Below are 24019 nucleotides of genomic sequence, written 5' to 3' on the forward strand. Positions count from 1 at the left end.
TTCCCGCACCGCCTTCACGCAAAAGCTGTTTTTGTCAGAGGGCCTCCGAACACCCCGACCAAATGACACGCGTCCAGTGTACGTCTCCAAAACTGCCCATCTCCCGGCCATTAAACATCGTTTGAGTTGTGTGGCTTAAGCTTGCGAAATTCGTCCGATTAAGTCAACGGACCAGGATCTACTTTCAAGCTGCCTGAACCTTTTTGGTTTTACCGAACGGTTTTAACATTAATGCAATTAATGAGTGTGTCATAGTCTTAGGTAAAGAATTTAAGTTTTTCATACGGCATGTAATATTATACTTTTTTTTTGTTTCTTAACACATAAAAATGTATACGATATAGTTTTGTGGTGTTGACCTTTTAATTGTAACACGGGATGAAAGGAGAAAGTGTTCGCAGCAGCAAAGAATGAAAAACCAGGGGAGCACAACAGTGTGGAAAAGGAGAAAGACTTGTAGCAGCAAATAAAAATTTTGGGATTCCATTTTACAGGTGCTTGCAGTTTGTTGAAACGAATGGGAATGCAAATGTAATTTTTTTTTATTGAATATGTAATGTGAAAACACAGGAATGTAATGAAAAATTTCACTCAGAAGTGAATGTGAAAGTTTTTTTTTATTTTACAGCAGTAAACCTATGTAAGGAATTTTTATTTTACAGCAGTGAATGAAAATTTTACACAGCAGTGTAAAATTATTTGTAAAAGAGGCAGAGTAATTTTTTTTGGTGGAAGTTCTTGGTGAATCCCCCTGAGAGAGAGGAAGAAATTTGTATCAGGCAGATTATGAATTAATACAATTTTATTTTGGTTGAGAAACTCTGCTTTTCTCAGAAATTTTATTTGCTTCCCTGTGTTAAAGATCCTGTGGCAGAAACAAAGCATTTTCTCTGTTATTTTGTGTTTGAAATTACCATAAATTTCCAACAGTGTGATAATGGTAAATTTCAAGTTAATAATATTAATTCATTATGTGTGGATGAGGTTGGATAAAGTGGGTTAGATAAAGTGTAAGGGTGGGTAAAATTATATATATATATATATAGAGTTGTTTTTAGTGTAATTTTTTAGAAGTTTTTCCGATGGGTTTTTCTATCTAATTTCTCTAAAATCTGGCAGGAATTTATTGCAATCACACACTTGATACATAACCCCTGCACAATCAAAGTGCCTTTGGATTTCTGAGGGTGCTAAATTCATATATACAATAAAAAAACAAGTTTAAATAACACAAGTCAAGATTTTACCCTAAATTTTTCCATCGGATTCCGGCACCGGAAAGTCCAAAAAGTCGCACTAAAGACTACTCCTATATTTAATGTTGTTAAACATACATGGAATGTGGACAGCGAGAGTAGGATAAAGCATGAGATCCATTTATTCGCAAGCGATATATATTTAGAATACATTCTAATGACCTTTGGTTTCCATATATGAAGTGGTCTCTTGGACTTCCTTTGGTTGTTTACATTCCACACCAACCCTTACTGGATTAGGTGTCCAACATTCCCCCCTTAATCCGAAGGGGTATGTATGATTCTAAGAAGAGAGTTGTAATACAAAATGTGCAAAAATGAATGGCAACACTAGGTTGAATGTGCTCTTTGAAATGTTAGCATAAGGTGGTGGTTTAAGAATGACCACCAACATTGGAACGCTTAGTGCAGTTCCCCAAACTCTTCCAAATCTAGCAAGAAGCTAAGGTCTTATGCTAGAGGAAGTGCTCTTAATGCTTTGAAGAGGGAGACCTTCAACCTAGAAAAAAGGAGATCTGCAACTTGTGGTGGTTTAAGGATGACCACCAACTCTGGAATGCTTAATGCAATTCCTGTAACTCTTCCAAAACTGGCAAGAAGCTGAAGTCTTCTGCTAGAGGAAGTGTTCCCAATTATTTGAAGAGGGAGAATCTCAACCTAAAAAGGGAGGTCTCAACCCTGCATAGATGGTTTAAGGCTGACCACCAACCATAGGCATGCTCAAGGCATCTTTGTCTCTGGCTACAACTCTAAATTAGGCAGCATGCTCAGGTTGTGGCCCAGGTTTGATTGATGTGGCTTTGAAGCATGTATATGACCATCACTTCCCCCCCTGTCAGATACAAGGTGAGAAGATGGAGAAAAATCAATTGCAAGACTATTCAATACTCTAGAACAATTTTTGACATATGACTGAAATATCTTCTTGGTTGTTGAAGCCCATTGCCAAGAAGCGATCCATCCAAGATGAATCTTTGTTCTTGCAGGAGGCTTGTTTTTGAAGCATATGTTTGAAGAATGAGTGGTTTTATGACAGTGCTCACATGGATGAAGATCAAAACAATGATATTTTATATGGCCAACTCTGTCACAATGTTGGCATTTAACAATCTGTTATGGTTGTTGTGGAAGAGGAGTAGAATCTGAAACAACTGAAGGTGAACTGTCATGAAGAAATCTATCTCTCTGAAACTGGATGGGCTTTGAGTAATCTGGAATATGAAAGGACACATCCTTGTCATATCCAAGACCAGTTTTGTGCTTGTTATGGACAAGCTCTTCCCAAGGTCTGATGATGGGCTTGGGAAGTGTATGTTGAATTTCTACTTCTTTCGGCAAATATGCTCCTTCATTGGGCACTAGATCTGAATCAACTTCAACATTATTGACTTGTTGTTGATGGGAGTTTGTCTCAATGTTTTGAACAAAAATAGGTTCAGAATGACAACTCTTCTGTTTTAATTCCTTTTGTTGAAGTTAAGATTCAAGCTCCAAAAATTCTACCTTCTCTTGTGCATTATGCAAACAAGTATGGATATCTATCTTTGTTGACATGTACCATCCCATCAACATTGGAATGTATTAGAGTACTTAACAACTCTAATATATCATCAAGTTTGGTCATTTTCAAAGAGTTTAATTTTGTGGATTCAAATGTACTCCCAAAACCAAATAAAGGGGTGCTCACTTTGCCAAATGTTACACCAAGGCCAAATGAAGAATTAGAATATCAACAAAACTTACAAAAGGGCTAGTACTAACACCAAATGTAATTATAGTACCAAACCTGGATAATAGTGCGTTGCTGCCCTTCACAAACAATGTATTACAACATATTTTAGGGAGTCCAAAAGATTCTTGAAGCATACCAGGAAGCAGTTTAAGTATTCCTTCAACACTATAATTCTTTCTTGCCCAAAATTTGTAAGGAGCCAACAAACTAGACAATGCAGATTGGTTCTTGTTGAAGACTTTTATATCTCAATACCTGCTACAAACAAACATAAAAGAATGCCAAAAGACCAATATTTTTTCCCACTGGAATATCTTTTTATTTGTTGACTTCACTCTTTGAATGGCATAAATTTGTTCAAACTCAGAGTCGCTCCTACAACTGTGACTCTTCTACTGACATAAATTTGTCTTCAATGCTCATATAAAATTTATTGAAACCAATTCACATATTTAATTCCAAAGTATAACCAGCGTACATATAGTCATATAATCTCAACTAATCTAATGTATGTCATCATATGAATCAACAACATATATGTAATTCAAGGCATATATGTTCACCACATTCAATTTAATATATATCGTTGAGAACACATATAACCAATTCAACACTTTGCATTGACCAACGACAACAAACAACGCACAAAGTAGTAAAGGGTACACCAACGCCCATGTTCATAAGTTGCACCACTCTGAAGTAGAGATACATTTTTCACCAAAGTCACAACGGCTTACACATCTCACAAAACTAGCAGGTCCGTGGAAGTTCAACATACAATATAGTGAAATACATTTGCAACTCTAAAGCGAAATATGGTGAAGTATGTTGGTCTCACATGTTTGACAATGTAGTGAAATATATTCGCTATTGTGGCATGCTTTTGACAAAACACATCCCAAAGAAACCCAATCAATTGGATATGAGCATAAGGCATCCAAATTGCCAAAGTAGAAAACTAGCCATTCGCTAGATTTGTCGAAGGTGAAGCCCAAAACTGTGTATCTGAACAACTCCAAATTCCAAGCGATGATTTAAGGCAGGTTCAATGCAACATGTATAAAAGAGATTCAACGCGGGTTCCAAACGAGTATGGTATCAGTCATTTGACATTGTATTCACACCACAAACTACTACACCATACGTTGTTACTCGTAGAGCTTCAACGCAAGACTCGACTTCACACATTTCTCAAGACTACTGCTACAATGCTAGGTTTCAAGGCACAGTTCAAGACACAAATAATCTTAACGGACCAGAGATATGACCATACACAACTTCAATGCATTTACTGTGCAACTTGTGCACCAATTCAATGCCAATATAGCTCCAATACAACACATAAAAGAATCAAGGTGCAATACAAAGAAATTGATTGCTTTGGCTTGGCATACATATGGCCAGTCTCCAATACAGTGTTAATCTCCAACGTATATCGATTTTGGATCATAGCATATAAAATGAACCATCTCAACGCACATGCAATCATTAATCTGTCTTCAAAACAGAGCTCAGCACGTAGAAAAACACTTAAATACCAACACTACCATATAAAAGAGAATGCAACAGGGAACCTTGTAATGAAAGAAATGGTGCTATAAACATATTCGAAACAACAAATAAAAGGTGAGGACACGGTTAAATTCATAGAAAATACCGAGTTCACACAATGGAGCACTTTATGATTTACTTTTGTTTTTGCTTATCAAAAAGTGCTTTAGAAGGAGCTCACTCGCATTCCACTCACATAATGCGCCCAGATAACTCACAGTCCATTCAAACATGCGTAAAGAGTGGAGAAGAAAGATTATTATGCCAATGTATTACCACTGGATAAGGAAATTGAAGTGGAATAGACATGGACTTGTCTCTCTTATTATGGTAATTGTGCCCCTGCCAAGAATTTTTGTCAAGCCAACACAGAGTTGGTAAGGAAAATTGTTTTTCAAAGCAGAATCCAAAAGAGAAACGGTCGAGGGTAACAATTTTGATACTAGTTGTGACGAGTAGATAGGGTATGGCATCAATTCTGATGATCAGACAGAACTGACAAGCAAAGAAAGGCCACATAAGGAATGGCTCAAATTGGAGCAGGGCCAAAATTCACCCGCTTTGATACCATGTTAAACACATGGAATGTGGACAACAAGAGTAGGATAAAGCATGAGATTCATTTATTCACAAGTGATATACATTTATAATACATTCTAATGACCCTTGGTTTCCATATACCAAGTGGTCTCTTGGACTCCATTTGACTATTTACATTCCACACCAACTCTTAGTGGATTAGGTGTCCAACAAATGTGTTGTTTAATTTAAATATGGAAAATTCATGTTTGGTTAAATCAAGGTTTTTAATTGTTTGGAATTATTTTTTGAAGGTATAAATGTATATAAATCCTGGAGCACTTGGAATGTATAGAATTTATAGATCAAATTTATGATTCCAACAAATTCTTATAGATTTCTAGCAAATTTGAATATGACAAGAAAACTTCAAAAAAAAAACATAAAATAATTACAACCATCTTAAAAATAATATTAATAATTTTAATTTTTAATAAATTCAAAAAATTATATTAACAATTTTAATCTATTATATAAATTTTTTTTTTTTTTTTCAGAGTGAAAATCAGCATATTTATATTGAGAAAATATAAGGATGTACATATGAGCCAATATAGCAGGCGTATGCTAATATGAGCCTCAATAGCAGGTGATGTCCGTCCAATAACATTCCAGAGGAAATGTACAGGCCATGAAGAGGCATAGGGGCCGAATAAGACCAAAAGGAAATCCATATGACGTTACAACGAGATGATAAAGACAGAAAATAAGCATGGAGCATACAATAAATTGCAGAGCCATTGCAATCCTGGAGCCGAGAGTCTAAACCCGATCAGACATTGCGCATCGAGGAGGAACCTGAGATATAAAAATGGCCAGGAACAAAACAGAGCCAAAAACCCACGACCAATATAGAGGGAAAACCTGTGCAAAGACATGAAAACTTGAAGAAGGAAAAGACATATAAAGAACAGAGACATCAACATGATGGATTTAGCATCGCCGATATGTGAATGAGAGAGGAGAGGATTGGTTCTTTGGAATCCTGAAAAATGCATGCATTTCTCCACTTCCAGAGACACCAACAGGTAATGATAAATAAAGATTGCCACTCTTGACATTGAGCTGACCACCACTTGTAACCCTCCTGCACAGAAGCGAAGACCTGCAGAGCAAAACCATGAGATAATGAAAGTTCATACCAGATTTGAGCAGTTCCTGGGCACTGGAAAAACATGTGGGCGTTCGTTTCCAGCGCTTGTCGACACATAACACATCTGCTTGGACCCGACCATCCCTTCCGCTGAAGAACCTCCCATGAGAGGTTACGATCAGAAAATAGCAGCCAGGAGAATAAAATGGCCTTGAGCGGGCAATGGGCTTTCCAAAATTTGTAAGGGAAGATTGGAGAAAGCCGCTGTTGGAGATTGGACAAGGCAGCAACGTATAAATCGGAGACCCGAATGGGCAGAGTTGAATTCGGCTTGGTCCATATCAATACATCAGCATCACCTGTCTGAACAATTCCCTTGTCTGCAAAAAACTTTGTGGCCAGCTCCCAAGGCTGTTGCAGCGAAGGAGGAAGCCCAAGGTCCTGCGCACTCTTCCAAATCGGCAAGGAGGATGACCAAGATAATATCAATTTGTCCCAAGTGAAATAACCCCGGGTGTGAAGAAAGGATATCATATGAGGAGATAGCCTTTTTTCCAGATCATGAACAGTGGCATCTACACCAATGATTATATTGGAGCCAGTGTGAAAACGCCATCTGAGAAAATCAAAGAAGAGTGCCTGCACCCTTTTAAACCCAAGCCAAATGGCGGAACCCCTCTTGGAGCCGAGAGTCTTATTCCTGTACCAGAATACCAAAGGCCTGCCCTTCAAATATTTTTGTTTAATTATAGCACTCCAAGTGCCGGTACCAAAAACGCCCCTGCGAAGAGAGTTGCATAAGAGAGCCCGGCCAAATGACCGCATATGAAGGATGCCCCAACCACCTGATCGTTTAGGCCTGGAAATGTGATCCATCTTGACGAGATGGATCTTTGACTGATGAGAGCGACCTCCCCAAAGAAAATTTGCCGATAAGGAGACCATTTTCCTTATGATTGCAGCGGGCAGATGAAATAGGTGAGCCCAATAAACCGCCAGCTGGGAGAGAACAGATTGGACAAGAATTAATCTGCCTCCAAGAGATAAAAATCTGTACTCCCATCTTGAAATCTTCCTGTAAAAACGGTCGATTAGCCAAACCCAGTCCTGATACCGATACGCTTTTGGTTTGAGAGAGAAGCCCAGGTATTTAAAACCATCATTGATTAATGCCAAATTGACACCAAAGTGCGTAGCAATCCATTGCGCCAGCTAATGAGTATTTTTATAAATCTAAATAATTTTAATTTATTTATTAATTAAATATAAATACGTAATAATTTCAAAAGTAAACATTAATTAAATATAGATACGTAACAGTTTTAAAATTAAGCCTTATTCAATATCGGATACTAACGTTTTATTATACCTTATTGGGAATCAACATACTCATTACTTTAACCCATACAAAAACTTACTACATATTATGCGAAATGAATTGGGAATTACAATGCGTATTACTCTGACTAACTGATAGTAAATTAGATAAATTAGTTGGAAATGCCAGTCTATAACATTGACAAGATTTTTAAAGTTGACTCACTGCCAGCTGTTATATGTGGTTAGATATAATGAATAACCTGTGATTATCAAAATTCAACGTTGTTCGCAGGCCAGATGTCGAAGTTTTATTTATAAATACTAATGAATTAAAATCACAATGTCCCTGGTCAGAGTTTTACTTTCATATACCGACGAATTAAAAATTACAATATCACTTGTTTAAGGAATACAAAGTTTTATTAAATAAATTGGTACTCAAAATACTCAATTTTTTTTAACGATACACGGTTTTATTATACTATAGTAAAAGAATAGGGAATCTCAGTGTTTGAACCAATACATTGTAAATTAGATTCATGTATATAACTATTTTTATAAAGTTGATTTGTTAAATATAAATATTTAAAGGGAATGAAGCAAAAGAAAAAGAAAAAGGCAAGATACACTTTTAAATGAATTAGAAATTATTTTTTTTGATTAATATAAAAAATTTTAATGTACTTTTATAGCCGGGTAATTAACATAATTTTTTTAGGTAGATTTATATCCTAGTAATTAATATAAAAATTTTAATGTAGTTTTATAGTTTAGTATAAGAATAATGTAAGAAAATTTGTCGATATTTTTATATGTTTATTTAAGATGTTAAATTTATATTAATGTGTCCAATTTATAATATGTAAAGGATTGGTAAACATTTATATGTCTATTAAAAATAATATAAAGTCTGGTATAGAGGAGATTAAGCATAAATTTAAATCTAATTAATAAACACATAAAAACTTTAATACTTACAATAACTTACAATATGTTTAATCATGGATATTCACGTCTACTTCGTCATAGATACTATTAACTTGTAAATAGGTTTGTTACAATACTATGGCCAATATCATGGACCACCAATACAACATGCCCAAAAACCATCTCTTAGTTCACAATCAAAATATTTTATTTAAATTTAATTTTACAACATTTTTTATTAAATCTAAAAGAAAAAAGTTTATAATTAATTTTGAGATATATACACCTCTATCACATTAAAATATATAGGTTAATAATAGTAGCTATAAATTAATATCCATTTTACCATATAAATTAAAATATTAATTTTGTAACCATATTTAAATTTCATTAATAAACACATAAAAACTTAATACTTACAATATAACAAGATTTTTAATCATGGATATCCACCCCACTTTACCATGGATATTATTAACCATACCATATCATGGGCCTAGAAGATGGCTCATCAATACAAAATGTTCAAAGTCATCTCTCATTTTAAATCATCCTAGATCTATCTTGAACTATGGATCTATGAAACTCTGAGAAAGACCAAATCTCCCAAAGAATAAACTTTTCTTCAAATTTTACACTCATAAAAAAGTTTGCACCTTGAAAAATTTGATCCCTCTTAAAATAAATTTAAACTAGTATTAATAAATTAACAATCATAATGTTCATTTTTTTAACCTATACAAAATTCTATTATATATTTTATTTAACAATCATAATTGCCATTTCTTTGACCCTAAAATTTTACACTCATAAAAAAATTTACACCTTGAAAAATTAGATCCCTCTTAAAATAAATCTAAACCCGTATAAATAAATTAACAATCATAATATTCATTTTTTAACCTATACAAAATTCTATTATATATTTTATTTAACAATCATAATTGTCATTTCTTTAACCCATACAAGATTCTATTATATATTTTATTAAAAAAATCGAGAATCTCAAGTGTAACCCATACATTATAAATTAGATTAATAAGTTAGAAATCTCATTTTATAACTTTTGATAATTTTTATAAAGTTGATTAACCAGAGTTTGTTAACCCTACAAGATTCTATTATATATTTTATTAGAAGAATCGAGAGTCTCAGTGCAACCCATACATTATAAATTAGATTAATAAGTTAGAAATCTCATTTTATAGTCTTTGATACATTTTTATAAAGTTAATTAACCAAAATTTGTTAAATATAGACTATAGTCAAGAGCAGGCCACCGGTTAAATATAAAAGAATATACAGATCCCAAGTAACAGTCAATTTTCGTAAAGTTGACGAACACAAATTTGTTAAACATACATATAAATGGTAATTGTGAATTAAAGAAAGCCAGCTGTTGCACGTAATTATCTCACCTGCAACAGTCAATGTTCTTCGATATTCAAAAGTCCGATTTCAAATAGGACACTGTTAAATATTTTCTGTATTACTCATAATCAAGGAGGCACGTTGGTCTCGACAGTTTCCCAGATTTACATTCTCAAAGCAAAGTAATCAGTGTCCCTTATCTATAAAAGCCACCCTGCGTAGTGAGCTCAACCCACACTTCTTCTCTGCGTAGTGAGTTTGCCCGTTGTCCTTTTTCGCGGTGTACAACAAAACAATGGAGTTTTTAGATTCAAACAGTGCAATTATTCGGTGTGCAACTGCACTTTTATTTACGAGTTTTATCTGGTTTCCTGTAGCATTATGTTGTGATAGTTGCCTTCACAAAACCAAGCTCGTGTACCACAGTCAGCCTCCATTGCCGGAACTTATCAGTGGTAAGTATGCAATAGACAATCTTGCCACTTTCACACTTAGGCTTCCGTTTGGAGAATTGATGCAATATACTTGTCAATATTATATAGAGTCAGATATCAATTTCATTCCCGTTGATTTGGGAATAATTTAGAGTTCAAGATAGTAACCTCATTCCTATTAGTCTGAATTTTTAAATATTATTGGAATCGGCAATAGAGATAAAAATAGTTAGTGTGATTTGGTTTTTGAAAGCTGATGTAATAAAAGTTAATATCAGATAAAGATTGAGTATAGACTCTGTGGTTTGTTTTTGATAGAAAATGTAATATAAATTGATATTGCATTAAGAGTTAATATCAGATAAAGATCGAGTATAGACTCTGTGGTTTGTTTTTATAGAAAATGTAATATAAATTGATATTGCATTAAGATCTGGTATATTGCTGTCGTTTGGTTTTGATGATGATTTAGTATTAGTTTATAGTTTGAGTGGATTTAATAGTCAAGAGTATATATTTTTTAAGAGGTTATAGGTTTAAAATCAGAAGAGTAGAGTATGTATGTTTTAGTAGACTTAGCAATCAAATCTCTACACAGAAATAGATCCCTTGTCCAAATCTCATACACATTAAAATCTGATTTTCATTGTTGTATTTGTTGTCCATTATTGCAGCTGGAAAATGTGGCTACGATGGGTCGTTTGCTACCGATATCATGAGTGGTGGAAAGCTGTCAGTGGCAACTGCAAGTGCCAAAGTATATAGGGCAGGCAAAGGATGTGGGGCATGTTATCAGGTGTGCTTACTAGGTTGCTAACGATTTCATTTAAACCTGTTTTTTAATGGAAAATTTACTCATTAAATTAAATTTAATCCATTGCAATATATTGAATTCCTCTAACATCGTCCTCGGGACATTTCTAGTGTAATCCTTAGTTGATTACAGTACAATCTTCTTTTTTAATTGTAGTATAATCTTTTTGTTCTCACTCTGTGGTGTAACTCTTTGTTTGATTGTAGTATAATTTTTCTCTAATTGTATTTTAATTTTTTGTTTGAATTATTATTTCAATAAAATCAGATAAGATGCACAGATTCAGCCGTTTGCACCAAATCAGGGGTGAAAGTTGTGGTTACGGACTTTACAGACGACAATAGGACAGATTTTCTTCTATACTCTCCCACCTTCGAAAGCTTGGCACGCCCAGGTAAAATCGACCAACTTCTCAACATGGGGGCTGGCCTGGACGTGGAGTATAAACGGTGAGCACCAATTCAAGAATCCAAAAAAAAATTCCCAGTGAAGCTAGTACGAGGAACATTATTACTGAAACAACAATAAGTTTGTCTACAGCTTGAAACTTTATTTGTTTCTCTATAGTTTGAATCTTTGTTCAATTCCGGACAGTGACATGATGGATATGTGTTTAATTGTTTATGACTTGAATATGATTACAGCATCCCATGCGATTATCCAGGGAAAAATATGTCCATCAAAGTAGACAAAAGCAGTCACTATCCCGACTATCTTGCTGTCCAGTTTCTGTATCAAGGAGGCCAAACAGACATTTCCTTGGTTCAAGTTACCCAGGTGGAGTAACCATGGACCATGGCTCATATAAGTATTAAAATTTATTTTTCTAATATGGTTCATAAATAATATTGTATCAGATAAATTGTTTTAAGGGGATCACTTGCGGTTAGATTAACCATGGAACTAATCCTAACCCAAAGATGTCAAAAGAATTCAACCCGTAAAAATAGTATTAATATCCTATAGAGCAAATCAGAAACAATTTACAAATTTGGCTTAAATGACTGTATTCAATCATGCGATCTGAATTGAGGGATTTTGCATGCAATGCAGGTAGGACACTGGAGTTGGCGTGAAATGAGTCTGCGCAATTACAGTGCAGTGTGGGGTATTGCAAACCCTTATTCATTAACAGGTCAAGCCGAACCCAGTCCCTTGTTGTTCCGGTTACTGGTTACGGGAGGCTTCGACGGAAGTTGGGTAGGGCGCCCTGGATACAATTTGCTACCTGCAAACTGGAAAGTTGGGTCTGTTTACGACTCAGGACTTCAGATCTCAGAGAGGGCACAAGAATTTGACTGCAGTTCATGCGCAACTGGCGACTGGAACGATAATTTATAGCTTCGTTGTGCTTCTCGTGGCAATTAGCGTCAGAATATGAGATTCCTGTGATTCGTGTGTTTGCCATTAATTTGTTTCGAGAAGAAACAAATATCGTTTTTATTATTGTAGCTAGGCGATGGTATCACCTACTTCAAAAACCTTCGCAGTAATAAATAAAAGATCTTTCAAAAAATATATATATGTGTGTTTATTATGCGTTTTATCTTCTTGTACTGTATCCATGTTATCAGTCGCCAACTTCAAAACTGTGGAACCTGTGTTATTTGGGTGTTGTTCACGACAACGAAGAAATAACACAGCCGCCAACTTCAAAACTGTGGAACCTGTGTTATTTGGTTGTTGTTCATGACAACGAAGAAATAACAAGCTCTCTTTTTTGGCGGCAACAGTATCTTGCCATTTATTATTGAATCTCAAAGATACACATAAAGAGCATGCTCAGGATGGAGCGAAGCACAACAAAATTTGACGATTAACCATGAAGGACTGACAGTAAACCAAAAAGATAGATCTGTATAATCATATATCTAGTTTTTCAAAAAGAAATCTAAAAAAACAAAGTTTTATCATGAACATATCTAAATAAAAAATACAACATAAAAATAAAAATCTATACCCTCCATATATTGAACAACCTATATATCCACAAACAACCTATAGAACGACCTTTATATTTCTGGACAAAACCAATAGACTCTTAGAACATAAGCTATAAGAACTTAGAATTGCTGTATAGACATGCAAAGAGTCTTTTTGCCATTAAGCCATTCTTCCAAATAAATAGTCTTGGGATGAATTGAAGGCCCATTTTTTTTACAGGGAATCTGTCCTAAGGTTAAATTCTATGTAGACATGGAAAACGGAAAAGGATCGAAACTCGTGGAGCAGCTTCTCCACCTTGGACTTTTAATAGAACAGATTCAGAACCTACAATTCAGACTTTTCGATAATCAGTCTATGATCATCTTGGAATCCCCACCAATAGCAATATTGTAGATGTACAAAGATTTTGCTATAAACATGAAGACCCAGGCAACTAGGAATTTTGGTTTAGTATTAGACTAGTTTTTATAAAGTGGTTATTAGCCAGCAAAATAATAAAACCACTTGCAAGCTTCTCTTATTGAGCTGCATCATCAAAGAAAGTAATAACAAGACTTCCTGCATTTTTCTTATGAAAAACCTTGTTATTAAGAGGATATTCCTGCAAGAAAGCGATCACTTTAAGAGGATATTCCAGCAGGAAGGCCATCACCTTAGATGTGGCCAAAACTAAGTTGGGCACTACATTTTCAAACATCAAATTGTTCCTTAAATCTCATAATTTCCAAAACTAAGTTGGGCATTACATTTTCAAACATCAAAGTGTTCCTTAAATCCCATAATTTCCTGACAATAAAAATGGTAATTGGAAAAGAAATTTTTCATATTGGAATACCAAAACAAAAGGCAGTGGCCAAAAGAGTCAAGATGGTCAAACATATTAATCCCAGGAACAAGAAGAACATTAGACCATAGAGTTTTATTATGGAGTGGGATTTATTTTACTTTATTACCAACTTTTAGAACTTTGTACCTTTAATTACTTTGACGTAAATTAAGACAATAAAGAAATAACAAACTTTATCATGGACTGGGATCCATTATACTCATGAGTTGCATCACTAATTATGTATGAATTTATTATAATATACATCTTGATTGTTAGTTTGGTGTTATTTAGGACAATGAAAAAGTAACAAACTCTACCATGAAGTGAGATTCACCATACTTAATCACCAGCTTTAGACCTTTCATCTCTGTTATTTTGGTTTCATCTTTGTTATTTTGGTGTAGATTAAAACAATAAAGAAATAATATACTTTACGATGAAGTGGGATTTATCATATTTTTGTTTATATTAAATGATATTTTAAAAATTGTTATTAGTTTTTTACTTTATAATTTTGGATTTTTCATTTATGTAAATAATAAAATTTACAATTGATTTATTATACTTATGAGTTGTAGATTAATTAGTTTGTGTGGGATTTAGTCTTCACCAAGTTACGGGTTCACATCTCATGGGGAGGGGTTGATGTGACTCACTTTTGGGGAATTAAACTATTTCAAGGGGCATCCAAGCTTGAGCTCAACCTAGTTCGGCTAAGACATAAGAACTTTAATACTTACAATAAAGTTACAATACAACAATATTTGGCTAAGATATAAAAACTTTAATACTTATAATAAAGTTACAATACAACAATATTTACAATACAACAATATTGGTAAGTTGTAAATAGGCTTTGTTACAATACAACATTTTTTTAAGGCAAAAGAAATCTTTTGTTTTAAAAAGTCACTTTTTATTTTAGTTATTTTACATTAAAATTTAATATCAATTGAATTGTCTTACATATAAAATTTAAGACAAAAACAATTTGAGACAAATATTTTAAGACAACTTTATATTTAAGACAAAATTATTTTAAGGAAAAACTTTAAATTTAAGACAAAAATAGTTTGAGACAAAATTACTTTAAGACAAAACTTTATATTTAAGACAAAACTTTATATTTAAGACAATGGCCACTTAAGACAAAACCCATTGAAAACAACTAACAATTAAGACAAAAACATATCAATTTAAGACAATATTATCTAACAACTGCAAAATTCAATATGGTAGTGCGCCCTAAGTTCGCTAGCTTGCAGGCAGCTATTGTTTTGTGTCTATACCGAGGTTTCTATTTCACTTACCATTCACGTTATCTTATATAAAGACAATGATTTTTTAGGCTCTTTGTTTTGTTGGGGTAGCCAACTCTGAAGAATGCGACAACTTTTCTTGGACATCATTTCCTCATCTATCCTTTCAAACTCTGTTGATACGATTAGAGACAACTTGTCAATTGTTGCATTCAACACTACTACACGGAGGGGGATTTTAAGACAAAAGAAATCTGTTGTCTTGAAATTTAATCTTGTCTTAAATTTTTTAATACGAGGCGCTAGTAAAAAAGGTAAAGGATTAGGAGTCCATCTTTACGTTGTTGATGGGTTCTTCAAGAAGTGGAGTGATGGAGGCTGACAACAACTGATGAGATTTAGGGTGATGGAGGTCGACAACAGAGGTGTGCTTCATGAGAGGAGCGATGGAGGCACTTTTGCTAAACATGGATAGGCAATAACATAGTTGGAGTACTTTTCGCGGTCTCCATCAATTGTGATTTAATATGTGTTTTTTGACTGTTTCATTTAATATGTTGTTATTATTAGCACATTGTTGTCCTGGAACTCCTAACTTTTATTAGCAATATGGATTAGATTCACCTGAAGGATTGTTGAGAAATGCAGCAAGAAATCCTCAATTTAATTTTGCCTTCATTAAATTGAGAAAAATTGAATTTCCACATCAGCAAACAACTTAGATGCATTTAAATTGTGCGACATGACTTGTGTCACCCAGTTTACTCAGTAAATTCAAGTTGGAGGAGTTAGAGTTTAGTTAAGCATGTTTGATTGCTAATTTGTAGCAATCAAAGTTAGTTATCTCAAGTTGTATTCAGTTAAATTATTTCTAACTATTGGAGGAACTAGTGGAAGGTCAGTTGTGTAGTGGGACTTCAGTTAAACTCAATGATCATCTAGTTAACTTATCAATCATTCCAAAATAGTTAGTGCATGCAAAGAATTTGACTTCCCCAGTTGTGGTGGAGATTCCAAGGCAGTGTAACATTAGTTGTAGACTAGTCTTGAGTGTACAGGTGTTGCATGCAGTCATATGATCAACCTTGGGAATTGCACAAGGAAATAGTGACTCATGCTATTAATACAAAATGGCTAATTAGTTACTAAAAAAATGACTAAAATTTGCATACAAACAACTATTTTTTGGTTGCTGACCAATAATAGCTAATTTATAGTATCTTATAACGCGACCAATTTTTAGTCGTTTATAGCTTAGTCATTAATTGGTTGTCTCAATTCTGTTGTCTAGTATTATATTTGGTCATTAATTGCCACAATTAATAACCAAATATACAACAAAATATATTACTAAATGATCACCCGAGAAAACGAATTAATAACCAAAGAAATATGACCAAAATGTTGGTCATGTGATAAGATACTGCAAATTAGCTACTAATAGTCATATATATGCAAATTTTAGTCATCGTTTGAAACCAATTAATAGCCAAAGAAATATGAATAAATTTTGATCATGTTATAGATATTGTAAATTAGCTACTAATAGTCGTATATATGAAAAATTTAGTCGTCATTTGTAATCACAAATTTATCATTTGCAGTAGTCATTTATCTTTTTTTGGTAGTTTTATATTTTTTTTTTTTTTTTTTCATGTGGTTCACGAGCACCCTGATCAGTGAGTGATCGCTACGTCCACGGAAAAATCTGGGCGATAGCTAGGCTAAATCGCCCCTCAGCCTACTGCAAGACCTGACCCCAAGGGCTTCGGGTGGATTCGACCCTGTGACCTCCCGATGGTGAGGCACAGTTTTTGACCAACTGAGCTAACCCTTGGGGCTTGGTAGTTTTATATTTATTATATAAATGACTATATTAGTTTATATTCATTTCATTTACTTTCAATAACAATCGTTATAAGCAACTATTTTAGTCGTATATTCATTTTACTTATATTTATCATTAATAAACATAAGCAACTAATTTAGCAGTTTTAGATTGATTTTATGTGTTCATTATTAATCAATATAAATTAATTAGTATGATTTTGCAACTAAATTTAAAAAAAAATGTCATACAATGTACATGTTCATCTAATATGAAAACACAAAGTTACATATGTTAATTACAATAATAAGTAATATCAAGTGCAACTATAAATAATTCCAACCACATAAATTATATTATATAAAATGTCAAGTATTACAATATAAGTTTCCAACTTAATATTGGTTGGAGTACAATTTATACATGAAATATTGTTTTATCACTTCAAAACATTATCATTGTGTTGCCAAGGCATTGTAGGTGAATTCACGAACTCTGAAGACTTGACCATCAGTCTCTATGTGTGTGTCTTATGTGGGATATTGGCTCTACGGGTACCACTAGACCAGTTCTCTTCTCTGTCTCTTTAATTTGTATTTTTTCACTCTAATGTTATTGTTTTCCTCTTTCTTAAATCCTTGCTTCTTACTATCAATATTGAGTTCCTTTTCTGGGCAAAAGAAGAAGAAGAAGAAGATACAATGCAAAGTATAAGACATGAAATTCGATGAACACTGGAATATAAACTAAAGTATACTATAAAGGATTTAAATGATATATACCTCAACATCAACAATATTGTTAATGCCATTTTTCCCCATAAAAAAAAGAAACTCGAACAAGTTTTCTTCAGTTGGGCAATAGTGGCCACTATGTGGCCATATGACCTGTATAAACAAATCAAATAAAATGTCACAAATAAACACAACAGAGCTAGCAATTTCTACTAAGAATGTCTCATGCTCCACTTTTGTAGCTTGCGTATTGAAAGTAAGTGTTTGATGAAATGCCAATGCATGGTTTTCTGACCTTGAACACTATATTCACATGTTGTGTGCTTAATGGGGATGGTGAAGCAGCTTTGGAACTTTTTTGCTAATGACAATCTCCAGGAGGAAGAGCAATTGCAATTGAAATCTAGTGAAATGGAGATCAGATAAACTTGTGGCATATAGGGAACTTGTGCGTTTGATGCATAAGATGAATACCAATCAAAGATATTCTAACAACAATGCTATGATATGGTGACTTGAGGATGTCATGGGACTCTAAATACTTTAGCATGGTTGACAAGTATAGGGATATAGGGAAAAAAATCTACAATCATTTCTTTAACTCTCTTCTAAAACCATGACTCTTGGTAATGGTTGAATATCATCATTTTTTCATATAGGTATGCCATCATTTCCTTTTGCACAGATAGTTGTATGTCTAGAATGATGGCTTGCATTGTACATTTTTTTAGATGCAAGAGTGCTACTGCTTATTAATTATTGGGAAAGACTGTCTCCATGGTGCAGTCCATTAGCTAATGATTCCACTAATAACAGGTTTGATTCAAACATCAATCGTGAACTGAATCCACTATCAAAAGTAGACTAGATTTTTCACATGGGCTATTTATTTTTGTCTTCTTACATTCAAACAAATACAATTTGGTATTTATTGTTAAAGATGGATCTAGAGTCTTTTTTGGTCCATATCATATTTAAATGGGAACAAAGATATAGTGTCTCTATCTAAAGTTCAATAAGGAACTGCCCATAAGGCCAAATTTGGTAATAATCGATTGAGTCTGAGTTAATGCCAGAAGAACCCCTGTAATGATTAATGTAATAAGGGGCATTTGTGTAACATTAAGTCAACAATGGTGTAAACTTAATATAAATATCCTTTCAATTCAAAGAAATGATGCAAACTTGGTCAAGGGCTTCAGGGAGGGTGAAGGTTTCTTATTGTTCTCACTTTATGAAGCTCAAGTGTACTAGAGTTCATGATATTAATACAATTTAATTGTTTCAAACTAATTCATTGTGAGGACATGTTGTTTGTCATTGAATGGATTGGTTGTATTGGCTACATTATGTGATGAGAAAGGTGGTGTATATAAAGCATGGTTAAATATAACAAAACCTTGAAATGTTGCAAACATGTTCAATAGACTAGTAATTAGAGGTTGGGGGCTGCTTAATGTTAAAATGAAGTTGTTCACTAAAGCTCATTTCATGTGGTTGCAACTTGCATGTGGAGTTATATGCTGGCAATCGAGCAGTTACTAGTGTGATTAGAGGATTGTATTTTCCTAGTTTGTATGTTTGGGAAAGTAAAATATAGGATTGTAAAGTGCTAGAGCTTGGGGTGTTGTTTGAATCATTCATGCAATTTGATTAGTGAGTTACAATAGTTGATCCCCTCATTAATTAGAACTTGGTGGATTGGACCACCAAACCATCACATGGAATAGAGTGGAGGGTGAATGGACCCAAGTTGTCTTTAAAAACACCTTGATCTATAAGTTTTCCTTCAGGGAAGGCACCATCATAGTATTCTCCAATCATAATATGGAAGCATTTTTTTCTTTATAAAGGCATGCCACCTAAAGAATGAAAACAACTAGTGGGTGCAGTGACAACAGGCTTACCTCAGGGTTGCACGACAATGGTAGCAGCTAAAGAGTTCATCTCACAGACCCTTTTTACCAGTTTCTAAAGAATATAATCTTCAGTAACAGAGGAGCTTGTAGGAATTGTCCAATTGTTGGCTTAAGGGGGCTTGGTCTAGGTTCGGAGTTAGTTGCGCTAAACAACAAAACCCTACACTACTAGCCCTTTCGATAACAACCCGTGTAGTGCATGCTACAATCTCATCCGAGGAATTATTGGGGGATGCTAGAACCAGGTTTCTGCATCTAGAGGGCTATGTGATGTGTTTTATACAGATCTAGGGCTTTATCTTGACCTTCGCGAACCTTAACCCTTGAAACCCTGAACTTACAGTAATCAACAGTTAACATATTTCTATCCTTTGCCTATTGTGCTAAAGATGCATAACATCATATAAATAAATAGATCTATGTCTTCGCGAATCTATTAAGTACTTTTCCTGATTAAATGCATTCAACAAATCATTAATACAGTAACTTCGGAGATAAAACACTAATACACTGATCGAAAAATGGATCTTGGATAAACCTCTAAGTCTAAAAGACTTCATATAAGAGGTAGAAGGTGCCAAATGGCACAAATCCTTTGTAAATTAGAGGAAAATGAAAATCACAGCTTGCTCCTGGAAATAGTCTCATTGCAGAGATCTCCTCATTCTGAATCCAACACAACTTGAATGGGAAAAAACGGACTCTAGATGAAGGAGTTATTGTAAAATGAAAATTTCCCAATGTCCTTGAAAAGGAGGCAATTTCATTAAAATTTGAACTATATTGAAAATTTTGATTATAGGCTCACAGGCCAATCCACAGCTGACACATGGCAGGCCGGGATTGGGCCATGTGGCCCACTCTGATTGGTCTAAGAAGCATTGATATTGCATTGGCGGATGGCTATATAAAGGAGGAACTGTAGGTCTTAAGGCATCACGACATGCGATTGCTGAAATATCGCATCGCTTAAAACCAAAGGGAAGGACTCACCCACAGGCATGGTGACTTGCTGATGTGCGATCACCGATATCGGTGGTTTGCAATTGGCGCTGGCATAGACCATTATATAAAGAGGCTTCAGACTTGTGTGATCTGTGATTGCGACTAGTCACATCGCAGTATCACATCGGCACAACACATCGGAGCAGGGCCACATAGGGTGTATATATATATATATATATATATATATATATATATATATATTATATATATATATATATATATATATATATATATATATATATATATATATATAGATGCGATAAGCGATCAGCCAGACCGGATGGAAAAATAGGCGATATCTCATAAGATTTGAGATCCGCCAAATGCCACTTTTCAATGTATTTACGTATGTTTCGTTGTTTAACGAAAATACAAAGGGGAAGCGAGATGCGATGTAAACCAGACCCGAAAGGGTTCCGGAATGGAAATATATATGATTTGAAATCCGCCAAAGCCATATTTGCATTGTTTTCCACGTTTTAATGTATTTTAAAAAAAATACAAAGGGGAAACCCATGGAGCAGGCCTTGCGACATGCGATAGCGACCTACGGGCGGACCCGATAGGAGAATAAGGTGGATTTCAGGACATTTGAATTCCGGGAACTATGTTTTGCTTTGGACTTTCCTGTGTATGGCAGGGTTCTCTGTAAAACATAGAATGACTGTTTTTAAGGGATTCCAAGCGCCAATTGCCCCTTACGTTACAGAAATGGTGGCCAGCTCCCCTTTGGGTGTTAAGCAATGATGGTATAACGCCTGGAAGAGGGATTCGAAGCGATAGAGGCCGGGGAGACCAAGAGACGAGAATATGAAACCAACCGACAGTGCGATTTGGCTTTTAAGCCATGAATGTCAAAGAATATGTGCTGCTAAATGGTTGACGAGGGCTGAGTTGTTGTTGCCTGTCGACGGTTTTTGGAGCCGGTTGTAGAGGTTGCAGAGAACTCCAAAGCTAGAGGACCAAAAGAAAGGCAGTGCTGGGAAAAAAGCGCTGACAAAAATGTAGCCGGCAATGCTGGACAAACAGTAGAGCCCGAGAGCTCATGTTGTAACATCCCACAACCACAGAGAGCTCAATTGAGAGCAAGCTGAAGTTGGAAGCAGGTTGTTGTTGATGTTGAAGGCTGCTAAATTTTTGGTGTTCGACTTGCTGTTGAAGCTTGTTGTTGGGGCTTTGCTGCTGAAGCAGAAGCCAAAGAGGCAGCGTAGAAGCCAAGGAGGTAGCGCAAAAAGCAAAAGAGCAGCTGAGGGAGCCTTTGGGATCACTTGAAGTTCAAGTGAAAAGCCAGGGAGCTAAAGGTTGCAGAAGGCAGAAAGAAGCCAGAGCCGAAGAGCCAGAGAGCCAGAGAGCCAGAGCCAAGAGCCAGAGTCAGAGCCAAGAGCCCGAACCAAAGCCAAAGAGCTAGAGTAAGAGCCAAGAGCTAGAACCAAATGCCAAAGAGCCAGAGCCAAGAGCCAAGAGCCAAAAGCCAGAGCTTCCAGAGCCAAAGGGATAAAATGGTGTTTGAACCCACTGTTTATGTGTAGAACAACAGGAGTTGAGCCAAAGAGCTTGTAAAAAAAGACTAATACCATAATCCCAGAGAGCCAAGTCAAATTGACAAGAGCTCACAGAGACGTAGCCCAAGAATTGTGGGTGAACTCCTAATCATTTGTTGTCTTATGTGTTTGTTTTTACTGCTACATTATTCACTGTTATATGCATTTATATATCAGTTTAAGCACATTCAGATATCAACACAAACAACAGATTTTAAAGCAAATAATCAGCTGAAACAACTACAAGCATACACCTATATTTTCAAGAATTTCTTATTTTCATATTGGTTAATCACTAAAGACTTGGGAGAATTCAAGCTTTGGAAGTGGGAGAGGTTCTTGTAAGCTAGAGAAGAAGCCTAAGAGCCCCATTTTCAGATCAGGTGGTATCAAAGCTTAAGATTGATTAACCCCACCTTTAAAGAAGGTTATATCAAAATTCTTGGTTGACAGAGCAAAGATTGCTTGTCTGAAAGGTGTTTGAACAGCAAGAGGCTGATTGTATGCTTGTTTTGCAGACTGACTATTTTCTGAGTTTGCAGAGGTAAAGGGAAAGCTATTGATAGCTCAGTCCAGGAGAGGACAAGAAGGAAGAAGGGATGAAGGCATTCTCCTTATCTCGACAAACCTCAAGAAAATCATTGAAGCACAAGAGGTTTGTTGCAAAAGGATGCTTGTCTTTTGATTTATTGCATTTCTTTGCTAATGAGATGCAAGTTGCAGGATGGAAAAAGTTGAGTAGGCAGTCTCACTATATTGCTGCAACATTATATTTCATTTCAGCTTCGAAAGTATAGTGTGCTTAAGTGAAAGTTGAGGGATGAAATGCATGCATTGCATGTGATGCCATGTTGACTTGGAAGAAGTTAACTTGGTCTCCAAATGGAGATAATGATGAAAGTTTCATCTTTTGGAAGAAGAGTCCTAATGGTGTTTTTCTACATGCTTGACTTGAAGGGTCATTTGTTTAAAGGCATGTTTTGTGGGCTTGTTATATAGTCCATCATTTGTATGCAGATATAAGATATGGAAGTGTTCACAAGTTGTGAAAAGTTGTTTCTTTTGTTGAAGCAGGAGTTTAGTACATCTAGTTGTTGTCTGTATGCTTGTTGTTGTTAACAATTATTGTTGGCATCTTGTCAAACAAGTACAAATGAAAGTTTTGTGGAGCAGATGTACTTCACATTTATTGAGCCACCTTGGATCAATGATCAAGGCAAGGAAGCTCAAACTACCCTCTATGACCATTTCAATAGAAGTTCTGCAGAAAGGAAAGGAGGAAGACAGTTCTTCTTAGGAATACTAGCCCATCCAAGAGAAGGGAAGTGGTCAGAAACTTTGGTTCAAAGGCACTATGCAAAGGAAAGTGTAGGGAGACTGAAAGAAGAGGGTGAGTCACTCTCATTTACTATTTAGATTAGTATATCAGCCTTTTGGAGACCAAAAGTTCTTTTAGTGGGAAGGTGTGTCCAAAAATGGATCCTAGATAAACCTCTAAGTCTAAAAGACTTCATATAAGAGGTAGAAGGTGCCAAATGGCACAAATCCTTTGTAAATCAGAGGAAAATGAAAATATTAGCCTGCTCCTGGAAATAATCTCATTGCAGAGATCTCCTCATTCTGAATCCAACGCAACTTGAATGGGCAAAAACGGACTCTAGTTATTGTAAAATGAAAATTTCCCAATGTCCTTGAAAAGGAGGCAATTTCATTAAAATCTGAACTATATTGAAAAATTTGATTATAGGCTCATGGGCCAATCCACCACTGACACATGGCAGGTCGGGATTGGGCCACGAGGCCCACTCTGATTGGTTTAAGAAGCATCAATATCGCATCGACGGATGGCTATATAAAGGAGGAACCACAAGTCTTAAGGC

At 35.1% G+C, this 24019-nt stretch overlaps 2 protein-coding genes across 2 annotated transcripts; one reads left to right on the plus strand and one right to left on the minus strand.

The window, feature by feature from the left end:
* Positions 1-6051: 6051 nt before the first annotated feature.
* Positions 6052-7087, minus strand: LOC149144003 (uncharacterized). Its single transcript, XM_089452017.1, has 2 exons — positions 6261-7087; positions 6052-6223 (listed from the first exon to the last, which is right to left on the minus strand). The coding sequence occupies exons 1-2, from the start codon at positions 7085-7087 to the stop codon at positions 6052-6054; spliced, it is 999 nt and encodes a 332-aa protein (XP_089308143.1).
* A 3037-nt stretch (positions 7088-10124) lies between these two features.
* LOC149144004 (expansin-like A1) lies at positions 10125-12418 on the plus strand. The gene is made up of 5 exons (XM_089452018.1): positions 10125-10284; positions 10938-11059; positions 11345-11526; positions 11722-11854; positions 12131-12418. The coding sequence occupies exons 1-5, from the start codon at positions 10125-10127 to the stop codon at positions 12416-12418; spliced, it is 885 nt and encodes a 294-aa protein (XP_089308144.1).
* The last annotated feature ends 11601 nt before the right edge of the window (positions 12419-24019 follow it).

The sequence above is a fragment of the Pinus tabuliformis genome, chromosome X (genome assembly GCF_031772625.1).
Source record: "Pinus tabuliformis cultivar Carrire ecotype Pingquan chromosome X, CPIR1, whole genome shotgun sequence".
Classification (NCBI taxonomy): Eukaryota; Viridiplantae; Streptophyta; class Pinopsida; order Pinales; family Pinaceae; genus Pinus; species Pinus tabuliformis.